The sequence below is a fragment of the Kogia breviceps genome, chromosome 1 (genome assembly GCF_026419965.1).
Source record: "Kogia breviceps isolate mKogBre1 chromosome 1, mKogBre1 haplotype 1, whole genome shotgun sequence".
NCBI lineage: Eukaryota > Metazoa > Chordata > Mammalia > Artiodactyla > Physeteridae > Kogia > Kogia breviceps.
In genome coordinates, this window is record NC_081310.1 from 108,725,362 (window position 1) to 108,742,163 (window position 16,802).

The window sequence follows — 16,802 nt, forward strand, 5'->3', positions numbered from 1 at the left end:
AATAAAGAGAAAACACTCACTCATATCAGTACGTTTCTGAAATTAATATAGCTGAGAATGTCACATTTGGAAGTTATCCAAATGGAAACTCTGTGAAATTTTATCATTTACAGTTCAGAGACATATGAATGACTGCTGCTCACCCTGTGCTTTCCTAATTTAACTCCAGATTAATTCTGTATATGCTGAGACACTTAGATATCTGATCAAAAACAGAAGGCAGGCCTTATACCTCCTGAAAGCTGACAGCACAAGCTTGTTTACCAGACATTACTAGAACAACAGAAAAACTTACTTTTTCACCGGGAGGACCAATTGGACCTTGTGGACCAGGAAGACCCTATTTTAAAAGAATTCATTTCATATTTCAAGAATCACATCACAAGAATACACTTTTAAAATAGTAAATGATTAGCTCTCTTTTACATGAAATGATTTATGAGAATATATATATATATATATATGTATATATATATCCCCCCACATTCCCCAGAAAGTTTGCAACACTATGAGGAGTTTTACATAAGCTACCCTTCTGGCAACGGATATGTAATGTGATCCTATTCAGAATCCTCCTGCAGGTGTCCTGGCATTCCATGAACACCGAATGACTCATTTTTCTCTTGGAAGAAAGAGGCCTCAGCAAATTTGCTCAAATTATTTTTTAAAATGGAAAAAAAAAAAAAAAGAATGATCTTCCTACATTCACAATAAAAACTTTTAGCCCTACATAGAAAATTCTGAGGCTGTCAATTTTCTTGTATAAAGATACCATCTTACCCCAGTATCTCAAAAAAGCTGTGACGGTTTAGACTTACTTGAGATCCTGGATTCCCTTGCTGACCTGGAGGTCCAGGCTCCCCTTGGGGACCCTGCCATAGGAAAATATAAAGAGTCTTTAGTAAAACTATTTCACATAATAGGTTTTTTCTTCTCAGTTGAAAAATAGTCCCCAAACCATGTTTCCCTATAGAGAATCTGGAAAATCTTGCAAAATATTAATGCTGGCAGAAGCACTTGGCAACACATTGTAAGAAATCTTAATTTTAGATTTAGCAACAAAAGTGGTTTGTTAGTACTTAGATTACAGAAATGAGTATCTTATGGATATTTTCTACATACCATGTTCCCTTTTGGTCCTGGGGGGCCATCCACACCTGCGATACCCTTCAATGACGCAAAAAATATGCATGAGTGTTAACAAGTTCTGATGCTACAATGAAAAATTTAGAAAACTAACCTAATAGCATGACACCCAGTAGCCTAGGTTGACTAAAAAATCATTTTTGAACTTAATGGAAATGAGGGAAAAAGCAAGGTCTATACTCTCCTCTCCAAGCCCACGGAGACAACCTAACAGCATTTTCCACTGCGTGTTCGGAATTTGACACAAAACAATAAAATAGGTAAACTAAAAGGAAGAGAAAAGAAAGAAGCCAGTGGAGTGGGGTATGCTCAGTTAAACTGGTTGGCAGCATCATTAGGTCTTAGAATATAACAGCAGTAAACTCTTGGCTGTCTACTGAAAGCTTTCACAGCCTCCTGGCTTTAAAAAGTCTGGTAACAAGCTTTCCCTAGGAAATCTTCAATATTGTCAACAATACATACAGGCTGTCCTGTAGGTCCTGGAGTTCCCCTTGGTCCTAGCAAACCTCGTGGACCCTAGGAGGAAAAGAAAAACACATTCTCATAAGAAATGCCTTCAAAACATGCCTCTTCCTTTAAATAAATTTTAATATAATATTTAGATTAAAATATTTGTTCATCTTCTTTTAATGGTGTTTAAAATGCCATTTTTATATGACACAAATATCTAGTGTTTATATTGATCCAAAAGCCAAGATGGATAAGAAAGTCTTTAATACAGAAGCCATATCTTTGATTTTATAAATTTATATATGAATCACTTGGGAAATTTTAAAAATAGGAAATATTTTAATGCTTTATATAAGTCACTTTTGTGTCATTTTCCAATTTGAATAGCAACACTGAATCTTATTAAATCTTATTATTCAATAAGATAGACTACACAAATAGAAGAGTCCTGATTCTCATTTATTTTACATTTAAGTAAATTCCATCTTGAAGAATATTCTACTGAGAGAAAGAAACAAACAGCTGGATAACTATATTAGTAAGATTATAGAAACCATTTGCTTGATTTTTAAAATTATTATGACTTAATTAATTTCTTCTCTTCTTCTTCTCCCTCCTCCATTTGTTCCTCCTTCTTTTCCTTCTTTAGAAAAGTGAATACAATGACTTACTGTCACATTCACTTGAGCTACTATGCCTTTTAGTTGACAGGCTCTATAATGTGGAAAACTCGGACTAACACTAGGAGGCTTGCTTCTAGTCTGGTTCTTTGATTAACTAGCTTTGGGTAAACCTTTCCAATTCAATTTCCTCATTTATAAAAATCAGTGGAAAAAAGGATATAATCTGGTAAATTTTATAGTTCTATCTGGTATATACTAAGCACCTCATTTTTGTGTTTCTTCTGATAATAAGATTAATTTATCCTAAACACATAACTAGATTCTAGAGCTATTGATGATATAAAAACTGAAACAAAACAAAAAAACAGCAACAAAAACTAGGTAAGGTTTTTGCCTGACAAGATGTTATACCCCACAATTTTTTCTCTCGATTTTCTAAGACTTTTTCTTTAACAAAAGAAGAGCTCTGAGTATCATTTTAAAATGTTTTTTCACATAACAATTAACTGTTTAGCTTAGGCAAGACGGCAATAGTCATCTGAGTTTATTATTGACTTTATATATGTTACACCAATCACGATTCCTTCAAAATGGGGTATTATTTAAAAAGAAAAAAAAGAAAGTTGCTTACAGCTTCACCTGGAAGACCCCTTGGTCCTATTTCTCCATCTTCTCCCTGTCATGGACAAAATGAATGGGAGAGTGATGCAATCAGACAATGTAACATTTCAGCATGATTTTGTTCTATGTTTTAATTTTAAATATTTCTTAAAAGAAATGAAGTTTAATATACCCGCATTCCATCTTCACCAGGAGGACCAGGAGGACCTTGGGGACCTCGTTCACCCTATTAAATAAATCCAAGTATAAGTAGAACACGAAATAAACTAGAATGTTGGTCTATCCTACAGCTATCCTACCAAATATAACAGAACATTTGCAGAAAAAACTTATGCTCTATTTTCCCTCCTCAAAACACTTCAAAGATAAATCATAATTTTACATTAACTGGCGTTACATATTAGTATGCCAGGAAAAATGTTCCCTCAATTTTGAAAACAAAAAGGTTTAAATGAAATTCCCAAATAATTTTCAGACATTTAATTATTACAAACTAATAGAAAAGTATTTTGCTGAAGACTGTCTTAAACATGGACACACTTTGCTGATTTTTATTTAATTTACATTTTTTCTGCTTCTAAAATAATTCTTATTAAATCAGCACAGTTCTAGTACACTAAAGAAGTTTTTGGATTTTTTAAAAAACAAAATTATATATTTTTCTCAACATGTGATAGGTACACACTAAATATCTTGCTAGACATTCATAGTGCTCTCTTTTCTTTATTTTTCTATTTTTTTATATTCTCCAATTTCCTAATGGTTGTCCCATCTTCCTTCTTAACTTTTGGAGAAGAAAAATGTGAAGATCCAAAGCTGATCTTTTTTTGAAAGACCACATCTTTGCTTAATTTCCCACTAAAAATATTGACTGGATTGCTGTTCAACATTGCATTTTGTTTAGCCTTAGTGAATTATAAGCTCTTGCACTGGATTGCAAACTAATATTATCACAAAAAAGTATCCTGTTGTGTCTCAATCTACTGGAGCCATCTAACTAGTATAATAAAATACAGTGCCCAGTATATTGTTATATTAATGACAAACTGCCTATAGATGTCCTCTTTTGAGTATATTTCCACAGACAAAATGTAAGAAGGAAATTGAGGCAATTATCAAAAAATTAGAGGTAAAATTAAATCTCCACACTTGTTCTATAAATGTATTTTCCATATATGTGTACATAAAGATTCCACATCAACTTATGTTTGTGTAAAATGAGTATTTTAATGTCTAAAAGAAATTAAAGAACTTATATGAGTATCGCACATATAATTCTACTTATCTTTCTTCAAGTATCTAGTAGATGTACTAATTTACATGAGTTCACAAATACTTAAATTAATTTTCTTCTTGTATCTTAGTGTATCAATATTTCATAGTATTCCTGTATTATACCAATATAAAAAGTATAAAATGTACAGAATGGTATATCTTACCCTGTGACCCTTGTCACCTGGCAGACCTGGAAGTCCATCAAATCCTCGATCCCCCTGTAAAATCACCATCATCATCATTATCAACATCACCGTCATCATCATCATCACATTTCCAGCCTATTTCTGTGCTGTAATTTGAGTGTGAAATATTCTTTCATATCAAGAAATTCTATTTTAAAATATAAAAATTTCATGGGTGAACTGAGATACAAGATGTGAAAATACAAATGTATGAGATGAGCTCCTGACCTTGGCCCCGGGTTCTCCTGGCATTCCTCTTCCTCCATCAGCACCTGGACGACCCTGACAATACCAAGAACATGACTAAGCAAAAGGGATTCCAAATAGCACAGAATAAAAGAAAACAAAATAACTGATGATTTCAGATGCCCTCAAAATGTACAATGAAAACTAACCATACCCTTTTTCCAGGTTTTCCTATTGGACCAGGAGGACCTTGGACACCACGAGGACCCTATACAAAACATCATAATTAATTAATTTTATAGAATTCCTGATCAATAAACTTAACCACATCAAGAGAAATGGCTTTAGAAATTTATATCTTCTTAGCTTTACCTTGATCATTTTAACACAAGGAAATTATTTCTTATGTAAAAGTCTAGATAAAGCGAAAAGTCAAGAGAATCGATTTTTCTAAACGGTTTCTTGCCAAAAAAGAGTCATGCTATTTTATTAAGTTTATATAAACATGTGATTACATTTAAACAAAAGGCATATAAAGTGATATTTTAAGCTTAAAAAAATCCTCAATTACTAAATATATTCTCAAAACCTTGCAGTTTTACATTTCACTTGACTGAAAACACTTCCCTTTTATTCCTCTTCTCTTTGACTTCACCTTTCTCTTCATTTTTTGGAGATCCTATTCTAGATATTTATTCTTTTATTGTAGGTATCACATTGAATTATAATTGTCTTTTTTTCATAGTTGAATCTCCCATTAAATTGTTAACCACTGTGATTTTGGACTAGATCTTTTTCTCCGTTATACTCCTATAATTTAGCACAGTGCCTGGTACATATTTCTTTCAATCATCTACAAAATCCTGGAGGATCACTTGGCAAAACTTAATTCAAATTATTGACTGGCACCATGCCATGTCAGATTAAAGTTTAAAGATTCTCAATATATTTCTTGAAGCAGTATAATATGATATCAATATACAGTGTCTTATTTGTGAATTAATATGTTTTTTAAAATAAAATTACACAGCTAATAATAGAGTCAATATAGATCCAGTAAAAATAGTATATAGGCCTTTGAATTTAATTAACTCTACCCCTTTTTAAGTTTAAACAACATGCATATAATGAGTGAGGTAGAAAATGCAACACATATTTGAAATTACAATTAATTCTTATGATTGTTGTGAAATGTTGAATATAGAAATATGAAATTAAGTTTGCCTAATAATTAGAGGTTAGAAGAATATAGCTTTTAAAAAAATACTTCAGCAAGAAAACTCTATCCTATACCCCAGCTGGAAGGCAAGGAGCAATAATAACAGGACAAATCTTGTTAGTTTTTAATGAAAATGATCCTTCATTTGATATTGCATCTCATTGGAGTTAAGGAAAACTGCAAAGACCATGAAAACTACAGCATGTTTTCAGATTCATCCATTTTGTAAAGAGGTGAGTCTGAACCAAAAGTTCATAAACTTTGCAAAAGACATATCAATATTTTAATGCAATTCTCAGTTAAGGTACAAATGTTTTCCATCTCTTTATGGTAACATTTAACAAGCACGAAAAAGAAGGTTGCCACATTCTGTTCACCCAAATATCTTTCTAAATTTTGCGGGGATTTTTTCTCATTTCAAAATAAACTGTGGTGCATCTAAACAGGGGAATATTATCCAGCAACAAAAAGGAATAAACTATTGATGCACTCAAATCCCAAAGGCATTATGCTGAGTGAAAGAAGCCAGTCTCAAAGGTTACCTAATGTATGATTTCACTTATGTAGTATTCTTGGAAACATGAAACTGTAGTGATGAAGAACAGATCAGTGCTTGTCAGGTATTAGGGGTACGAGGAAGTTGTGACTATAAAGTGGCACCAAGAAATTGCTTGGGGTTACAGAACTGTTCTCTATCCTAATGACTGTGGTGGTGGTGACGAAGAATACGTATAGGTGTTCACATTCAAGTTTACATTATAATATTGTTAAAATAAAACTAATTTAAAAAAAAGAAAAAAATTAGTTGGATGGCCACTTGAGAGCTCCTGTAGCCCAATCTGAGTTTATATGTATTGAGTACATCAGAAAGCATTTTCATTAAAAATGAATTTTAAAAATACATCACATTTTGCTTTTTCAGTTTTCTAGAATAAGTATAATTCATAATGTGCTTATAGTGAATGTCTCTATCTACTTATTATCATTCAAGGAAAAATAATACTTTTTAATTTAGTACCATGTAAATATAACGTAAGATCTTTTAAAGAATTTCAGGTCAGATGTTCTCAATTTCTCTTAGTTTCCTCAGCTCTACAAAGGGCTTAAAATTAGCTTCTTTTAGGTATATTAAATATTCTTTCTGAGAGAATTTCCTAGATTTTATTCTCCACAGGAAACATGTTAGGCTTGTGGCAGGGCCACTATAAATACAATTGTAATAGTGCTTCTCTGTTCTGTACAATCTCAAGCCAATTTAACGTTCTGAAGACCTATTACTATCAAGACTTTCCCATTCTAGCTTATTATCTTCTTTTAATATTGTTTAAATTAATAAAGTTATTGGCAGTCAACTGACCACTAGAGATGTTTCAATTAAAGAAGGTGATGTGAGCTTAAAGGTAATGTAAGTAATTTCTTTACTCAGAAAACAGATGGCAGACACTTCAATTACCCTAATAGATGAAAAAAACTCAAAAATAAAATAAGTGAAATAGGTTAATTTTTACCTGAGGACCTGGATCACCCCTCTCACCTTTGGCCCCAGAGGAACCAGGCCCCCCCTATAGAGAAAAGGTGAAGACATAATCATTTAATTTTGTAATTCCCTAACAAGTTTTGTCCTACCATTTTCACTTGAAATAATTAAACATTATTCAAAATACATTTCTTCAAATAGTATGATTTTATTAGTTAATACAACAAAATTTTCAAGTCTTCTGATTGAAATACATCTCTTCTCAGATTTTGACTGTATTCCAGCATGTGAACTATATTTAAAAGTCTATATTTTACTAATAACTACACAGAAGCAAATTTCATGAAATCACACTGAAATGTTCTTTAATGTGTGTGCCATCAGAGCACTTACGATGATACACAGGCGTTACTTATCATTACACTGTGGTGGAGTACTAGAGGAAACACATTTTTACAGAATCGGGTACACATTGAATTCATTTATGAAACTTGGCAAATATTAATGCTGTTATACTCAGAAACTTCTCAGACACTGAATTCTATAGCAATAAAATGTCAAGAACAGATGCTATTGTTGTTATTATAATTGTACCGAAATAATGTCAAAGCATTTTTTCCTAGATTGGTCTATTTTTCCTTAGAAGAATAAGTCCTTATGACAAACACCTCTTCCAAATATTTACATAATTCACAAAGTGCAACAAAAGCCTACCATAGTAACTGGAAAAAAGTATAAAACCACTTTATAAAAGTGTTGTGGGTTTTAAAAAATAAATACTAGGCCATTCATTTTCCTAAAAAGCTTTAGAACACTAAAACTGAACATAGTGATAATAGTTACTTCACTCTGAAGTATACTTTGTGTGTTCAAGAAGTTTCTGATTTATTTAAATCAATAGAGATTCAGTTAAATACTGCATTGAATCAAAGTGCAAAAAGGTTAAAATTATGCTAAGCCTGTAAATGCTAGGTATCTAGAGCCTCCTGGTGGCTCCAAAGTAAAATAACTATTAATATGACTGCCAAAAAGTATGGCAAGTCAAGTAACATGCATATTCCAATCCTGAAAATTACAAGAATGATGACTTTCAAGTGTCTAATTAAGAATTCTTGCAACTAAATTTCTTCAAGAGATAAACTGGGGTTCTACATTAAATCAGATTATTAAGCATAGAATTGAATGCAGTTAAAGGTCAATTTATTTTTAATTACTTTACTATATTATACCTTCTGTATATAAGCACAAACTACTCAATAGATTATAATTACTTGGCCCAAACACTTATTCTAAAAATCGCCATGTAATAATTGACAGTAACAGAATAGGGTAAAGAATATTTTCTATGTTTCCTGCATATTTTAAAATATAGATCTCTTTTAGTCTATAAAATCAATTGGAAACAAATAATTGAAAAAAGGAATATTTCACTGAAAGAATGAACATATTTATGTATTAAAATATTGTATCTTTTTAAAATCTTAATATATAAAATATGTTTAGACTCTAGAATTAAGATTTTTTAAAGTCTGTTATAATTTGATGTTTTGGAGCAAAGAATAATAGAAGAGAAAATGGTGAAAACAAACAATGTGATTTTTTTCTCTCAATACCAACCTTGAATATGTTAGGAAGCTAAAACTTTCTATAACAAAGACTTAAGTAGTAGAATCAATTAATCTTGGATATTACATTGAGAATGGTAATGTAATAACATGGTTGTCAATGTTTTCTCTTTGCCAACATGCTGTGAATGTCTGACCTTTAAGGACTGGTAAAAACAGGAACAGCTTAATGTAACAAGCTTTCATTGGTTTTGCTCATCACTGTCCTTACTCTCTACAGATCCACTAGACTTGTGTTTGTCAGGATGATAAGCAGGAAAATTCCTTTGGATAATAGGATTTTACAGATGCTAGGCTGATATTTTTAATTTAAGCAAAAGGCAGTGTTTCCCAAACACGCTTGACCGTAAGAATAAGCCTGCTGCACTCATTTAAAATAATAGTTTGCCAGTTCCAACCCTGAATATGCATCATTAGAGCCTCAAGTTCAAGGCCCCAGGAACTTTCACTTTTGATAAAATATATGGGTAATTCTTCTGCCCCCAAATTTGTAAAACACTAGCATACTGCTGATTTTCCTCAGTCACGTAAATGTGTTATTATTAACAAGCAATTAAATATTAACTCTATTTCTTCCTTTATTAAATGACGTGGAATCTCTCATCTTCCCTACTATATTTTGAAAGGCAAAAGAGTAAAACTACATGATAAATACATAATAATGCATTTAGAAATGTGTATAATTTAAATTCTGTGGAACATATTGCCAGAACACATGTTCTACATGAGCTCATATGATTGAGTGTAAAGCCCTCCAAGATATAGGAAATGTTATAAAATTTCAAGACTGAAGAGACCCATAAATTTATGGAAAAGTAGATAACAAACTCTTGAGTAAACTACATGAAGAAAACTATTTTTCCTCCTAATAAGATCAGTAAAACAGATTAAATAATTTGAAAACTACTTAATTGATTCAAATTTGAATAAAATAGTTTTGCTGTGTCTACTAATTAAACCAAAGATAAACTTTTAATGTTCAGAGTAATAATTTCTATAAATATCATTATTTCAATAAAATATTGTGAGCATATAAGATCATACTGAAAGTATACTACAGCTTTTTATAACAAAAAAATACTTAAAATAGAAATTATTTCATTAATTTTGAAATCAATGCGAACTCAGGTTGGAATTCTACAATGTTCTTTTCCCTTAAGAAAAAAGTATGATTTAAAAAGAATCTTTGTTATGTGTGTGTGTGAATTGCTACACTGCTCAGCATTTGGTAAGTTTCAAACTATTTTTTAAAATATATAGAATATTAGATTATCAGTAAGCTTGTAAGGAAAATAAAACACTTATTTTCCAAGAGTCTCTAAAAGACAAAATAATTTCTCTAATAACTGAAGCAGTTTATGGAATACTAAAGGCAACTTAAAGTTTAAGCCAAGTCTCCTGCTTTCTCCTAAGATTATGGAAAATTTTTCATTGGCCTCAAATATTTTTTTCTTTTTTAATAAATTCTGTTTAACATAAAATTAAATCTCAAGAACTTACTGTACACTTGAACTTCAACAACTCAAACTATTATGCAAATAAATTATAGTTTGAAAAGTTAATAACTGGATATGTGATTCAATTATATTTTTCATTGTATTTATTTGATTTGAGAATTTTCCATTGTAACCTTTCCATTAAAATTTACTGAGGACTGAATTCAGAGAGATTTCTTAAATGGAAACCAAATCCAAGTATAAGCCTGTATATTTACCCTACTTTCACCAGCCAGAGATATGAAAACTGCCTGGCCAAAGTTGCACAAGGAACTACTAATACAGGAATTTAAACATATATTATCTTTTTGGGTAACCTACCACAGGACCCGGTCTTCCAGTTAGACCCATTGGGCCAGGTGGACCTCTCAGAGCAATCTAGAAAATAAAACATAGCAAATTCAGGAATGTCTCCCTGGATGAGCATATTAAACCACAATATTCATTTGCACAAGTTCCCCTTAAGTAGCTGCTCATCAACAGAGGTATAATAGCTACATAGTAGAAAGAGTGCCTGATTACTGAAGAATCACGTAGTTTTTAGAATGACAAATTGACCTAATAAGTATCAGACATTTTTAAGCTCTTGTGATTTATATACAATCTTGTACCATATATATTATGATTTATTCAATGAAAAAAGTTAAAATATATTTTACCATCTAATAAGAAATTTAATATCTGGTGATTTTTCTACTCAAAAGTGCATTCAGAATATTGCGTAGGCTTCTCTTAAATATGTAGGTGCAATTCTCATTGACAATACTTTTAGATGTGAACAATTTGAAGTGCTTTAAGTGAAAGTTTTCTAGCAGTATTTTAGGAAAAACTATGACAATTCAAGCCAGATAGTAAAAAGCAAAATTGATAAGAAAGTGCTTAGATAATATAGTTATTTTAACAAATCTCAAATTTAATGCTTTATAGAAAAATACATTTATTTTGTAGAATCATAGGCATGATAGACTGATTACATGCACTATTGACACTGAATATTAGAAATGTGAAATTAGCACTTGGAAAGCTGGAACAAGTAGAGTAAAAGGATAAATATTTGACAGATGTTAAATTAGTATGGTGTGCTATTTTTTAATATTAGTGATTCCAAAAGATGAATATTTAGATTACCAAAACAGATATAAAAATAATATTGTAATAGAAATAATGTAAAATCATATTAGAAAAGTGCATGAGATGAAAACAGTAATATCTCCAAAATTTCACTACTGACTCACCATGAGATTTTTGACAATACACTTCTTAATCCTTGAGATTAAATATCTGAAAAATTGGAATTATAATGCTTGCTACCTATTTCCAAGTAGGTTAAAAGGACTAATAAAATTAGGAATTCAATGGCCTAATAAACTATTTAAGCTCAAATAATTACCTGAAATCTGTTCAAAGTAATAAAATTTATAAGTTGTAGGCATCATTAGTAAATCAATTTAAATATTTTTAGATTTGTATTATGCCAAGTTCTAATAAACAAATATTTAAGTTTTTCATTGTCTTTATAAATGATGTAACCAAACAAGGCATCTTGTCAGATTAATAGACTTATACTCTCAGATAATTTATGCACTCATAAATTTATGGTGATAATTAGTTATCACCGAAATGATTTATATCACTTAGGAAGCAGGTACCCATATCCATGCCAACTATAAGCCCTTTATTTCCTTTTTCCTTGAAAAGAAAAAATGACTATACTATGAATAAAAGTATTGTATGACTTTCAACCCTTTCCTGATCCTTTCTTTTGATTTCCTTAGCTATATTTTAACTGCACTGGAGCTAACTTAAAAAACAAACCATTTTATATTACATAAGTATACAGATAGTGGAAAGCTTTTAGCTGACAAACAAATATGAACTGAATGGATTTGGCTTAAAATATAGATTACAATGATTCGAGCTTAGAATACATATTTGAAGGTTTCTTTCCTCCAAAAGAATGCTTAAGAAATTTAATTTTCTGGATTATTTGGGATATCCTGAATAATCTATAAGATTGGGTGGAAAAATTATTTTAAACTTTATCCTCTTACTTTATTCATTGATCATTGACATATGCCTTAGCAGGGAAAACTGGATGTGAAAGATAAAGGGTGATATATATAAATACATCAGTACTCTTTGAAAAAAAATTAGAAAATTTGTGTATTATGGTCTGCATGTTTTTGCCAGAATTATGTATGGCAATACTGCAAGGGTCAGTCTTTTAAATTAAATATTAAATTAAAGAAAATATTCCTATTGAAAAATAGATATTATCTTAGTATCTTCTCCATCTAAATTCAACATACTATTCAGAAGTATTTTGCTCATAATAGTTGCACCCTCCAGATACATACACACACACACACATACACACACACACACACACACACACACACACACACACACTCTCTCTTGCATAACTGCACAGAATCAGGTTATGGAACTACATGTTGATCCTTTCTTACCCGAGCCTGCTGAAGAATGGCCTGGGCCTGCGCTTCCTGAGCAGAGATGACTGGTCCTTTGGAACCATCGCCACCATAACGAAACTAAGAAAAGATAACGTACAGAAGCTCAAAATAAGAATTTCTCAAATAGGTGCCTTAATTACTAGATTAAAAACTACTTACTTAAAATGGTGGGATTTTACCAAAGTCCAAGGTAACTCCATCATGAATCATGATACTTAGATTTTTTTAAAAACTTTTTTTCTGTCCATTATGGAAGTTTTCTAGACCATGCTTTACCACTTGTAGGAGCGACTACAGACTCCTTTACAATTTTAAATTCCATAATTTTTGAAAACTCTGGAATAAGCTATCATCCATTTCTTTACCTGCACAAACGCTACCCGTTCTACTCACTCATTTGTAAAAATTCTAAACGCACTAAGTTCGGTAGTGTTATAGATCAACTGCTATTTTGTTGAGCAAAATTTCTGGAATCTCTGTGAACACAGAGGAAATCTTCCTTGAGATAGATTCAGTTTGTTTACCTTTTCTTAAGTAATTATACTAGGAAACTGATCTTTTCTGTATCCCTCTATACAATGCTAAAGCTCCTTTTAAATTTTAACTCAAAATGCAGCATGAATAAATTTCTCTCTATGTTATTATTACTTGAATCTTTATTACATTTAAACAAATAAACAAATTTTTTCCACAAGAATTTGGGCAACTTTATTTTTAAAATTCTTTTTATTGAAGTATAGTTGATTTACAAAGTTGTGTTAGTTTCTGGTGTACAGCAAGTGATTCCGTTATATATATATACACTGAATATATGTGTATTATATTCTTTTTCATATTCTTTTCCATTATGGTTTATTATAAGATATTGAATACAGTTCTCTGTGCTATACAGAGGGACCTTGTTGTTTATCTTTTTTTCTTTCTTTTTTTTTTCTTTTTTTGCAGTACGCGGGATTCTCACTGCATCCCCTGCATTGGCAGGCGGACTCTCAACCACTGCGCCACCAGGGAAGCCCTGTTTATCTATTTTATATTTAGTACTTTGTATCTGCTAATCCCAAACTCTTAATTTATCCCTCACCCCTCCCTTCCCCTTTGGTAAGCATAAATTTGTTTTCTAAGTCTATGAGTCTGTTTCTATTTTGTAAATATGTTCATTTGTATCATACTTTATATTCCACATATAAGTGATATCATATGATATTTGTCTTTCTCTGTCTGCCTTACTTCACCCAGTATGATAATCTCTAGTTTCATCCATGTTGCTGCAAATGATATAATTTCATTCTTTTCAATGGCTGAATAGTATCCCACTATATATATATATATATATATATATATATATGCCACATCTTCTTTATCCATTCATCTGTCACTGGACATTTAGGTTTATTCCATGTCTTGGCTATTGTAAATAGAGCTGCTATGAACACTGGGGTGCATGTATCTTTTTAAGTTTGAGTATTCTGTGGATACATGCCCAGGAGTGGGACTGCTGGTTCATATGTTAACTCTATTTTTTAGTTTTTTGAGGAACCTCCATACTGTTTTCCATAGTAGTGACTCAATTTACATTCCCGCTAACAGTGTAGGAGGGCTCCCTTTTCTCCACACCGTCTCCGGCATTTATTATTTGTAGTCTTTTTAATGATGGCCATTCTGACTGGTGAGAGTTGATACCTCATTGTAGATCAGATTTACACTTCTCTAATAATTAGCAATGTTTAGCATCTCTTCTTGTGCCTATTGACCATCTGTATGTCTTCTTTGGAGAAATGTTTATTTAGGTCTTCTGCCCAGTTTTTGATTGGGTTTTTTTGGTTTTGTTGTTACTGAGCTGTATGAGATGTTTGTATATTTTGGAAATTAAGCCCTTGACGGTCGCATCTTTTGCAAGAATTTTCTTCCAGTCTGTTGGTTGTCTTTTTGTTTTGTTTATGGTTTCCTTTGCTGTGCAAAAGCTTATAAACTTGATTGGTCCCATTTGTTTAGTTTTGCTTTTATTTCTAGTACCTTGGAAGACTGACCCAAGAAAACATTGCTACGATTTATGTCAAAGAATGTTTTGCCTATGTCTCTTCTAGAAGTTTTATGGTGTCGTGTCTTTTATTTAAGTCTTTAAGCCATTTTGAGTTTATTTTTGTGTATGATGTGAGGATGTGTTCTAACTTCATTGATTTACACGGGTCTCTCCAACTTTCCCAACACCCCTTGCTAAAAAGATCATCTTTTCTCCATTGTATATTCTTGCCTCCTTTGTCAAAGATTAATTGACCATAGGTGTGTGGGTTTATTTCTGGGCTCTCTACTCTGTTCCATTGATCCATATGTCTGTTTTTGTGTCAATACCATGCTGCTTTGATTACCGTGGCTTTGTAATATTGTCTGAAGTCTGGGAGGGTTATGCCTCCAGCTTTGTTCTTTTTCCTAAGGATTGCTTTGGCAATTCTGGGTTTTTTATGGTTCCATATACATTTTAGGATTTTTTTGTTCTAGTTCTGTGAAAACTGTCCAGGTTAATTTGATAGAGATTGCATTAAATCTGTAGATTGCTTTGGGTAGTATGGCCATTTTAACAATATTAATTCTTTTGGGCAACTTTAAAAAGCAATCTTAAGGTAAAACAAATAATTTTTGGACAATGAATAATAACACTATAGATATATCATATTTAAAAAGTATTAGCTAGTGTCTACATGGTAGTAAATAGCATATTAACTTTATGTTAATACATGAAATGCATATTACTCATATGACTCAGTATAAAGCACATGATTAAAAATATTAAGAAAATCCTCTAAGATTTGTTGTCAAAAAATATAATGAAATAATAAAGCCTTAGTTCTACTGCAGAAATAAATATTTACCAGAATTTTGTTTTAGCAAAATTTATCACACTTTCTGAAGGCTGCTTCATTTCAAGTATCTCTACCTCATACAGTGGTTTTTTGATTGACCTATAATATGGTTAAGCAATATTTTTCAGCAGTAGGATGACAAAACATTGGGTCATCTTTATAACTATAAAAAACATACCGGTAACACTAACATGGTACCAGGAGGACCAGGTAAACCATCAGCCCCTGGTAGACCAGGACGTCCTGGGGGACCCTAGGGAAGTAAATAAAATCATCAAAATTAATCAATAAACAAAATAATTAAATGTATTAGAAACAGAATAACTTTGAATACCATAAGTCTACATTATCTACTTTGTGTTTGTCCTCTACTCCTTGGTTAATCTCCTTTTATTAAGTATACCTAGAGAGGATTGTATTTCATTGCAGTAGTTTTATATAATTTAAATAATGCACAAATTTATTGCTTACTCAAGGAAGGAGAAAAAAACAGATTTTACAAGAAGAGTTTCAACAGACTTAACGCAAATGGTCTATTTCACCATGTGACCCAGAATGCAATCTTCATATTAGGATGTAGCCTCATTAATTCATTCTATCAGTATTCAACTAAATAGTCATGGGAGTTTCTGATAAACATGTCTGAACTAAAAAGGAAGAACTTAATCTAATGTTTGGGTTCATATGAAAATGGAAATTGATTAAAAATAAAAAATTTCTTACTAATTATAACAAAGATAAATGCACATTCTTTCACCTCACTTTTAAAATTATAGTTAGAAAAGTTAAACAAAATTTTGCACAACACTGAATTCATATGTTATCCAAGTGAGAATAATATGTTAAACCTGTAGAATATATTTTAATTCTTTTCATTTATGTTGCATTCTTTTGTTATGAGTCCCTTCACTTACCCTTTCGCCAGGGTCACCAGGGGGTCCAGTGGGGCCTTGTAGACCTGGAGGACCCATAAGACCCTACAGAGAAATAAACCATGATCTGAGTTAGATTCCTGAGTTTGTTAGTGTTCAGGCAAATTCATCCTACCAAAATCAAAGAAGAACTCGTATTCATAAATAAACACTCTTCTCCCAAACAATTGCCCTATTTATCTTGCCATAAAAAGAGAACATATAGGGACCACTTTGTAGCTAGCTCAACTCTTCC

At 31.6% G+C, this 16,802-nt stretch overlaps 1 protein-coding gene across 1 annotated transcript in view; it reads right to left on the bottom strand.

The window, feature by feature from the left end:
- The window catches only part of COL11A1 (collagen type XI alpha 1 chain), a 199,301-nt gene that overhangs the window by 106,475 nt on the left and 76,024 nt on the right, over window positions 1–16,802 (bottom strand). Inside the window, exons 11-24 of the mRNA XM_059061934.2 lie at window positions 16,550–16,612; window positions 15,814–15,888; window positions 12,772–12,855; window positions 10,625–10,681; window positions 7,214–7,267; window positions 4,701–4,754; window positions 4,529–4,582; window positions 4,280–4,333; window positions 3,013–3,066; window positions 2,851–2,895; window positions 1,609–1,662; window positions 1,123–1,167; window positions 819–872; window positions 296–340 (exon numbers count right to left, since the gene is read on the bottom strand). Of these exons, the coding sequence (XP_058917917.1) occupies window positions 296–340; window positions 819–872; window positions 1,123–1,167; window positions 1,609–1,662; window positions 2,851–2,895; window positions 3,013–3,066; window positions 4,280–4,333; window positions 4,529–4,582; window positions 4,701–4,754; window positions 7,214–7,267; window positions 10,625–10,681; window positions 12,772–12,855; window positions 15,814–15,888; window positions 16,550–16,612 (792 nt within the window). The remainder of the gene's footprint in view (window positions 1–295; window positions 341–818; window positions 873–1,122; window positions 1,168–1,608; window positions 1,663–2,850; window positions 2,896–3,012; window positions 3,067–4,279; window positions 4,334–4,528; window positions 4,583–4,700; window positions 4,755–7,213; window positions 7,268–10,624; window positions 10,682–12,771; window positions 12,856–15,813; window positions 15,889–16,549; window positions 16,613–16,802) is intronic.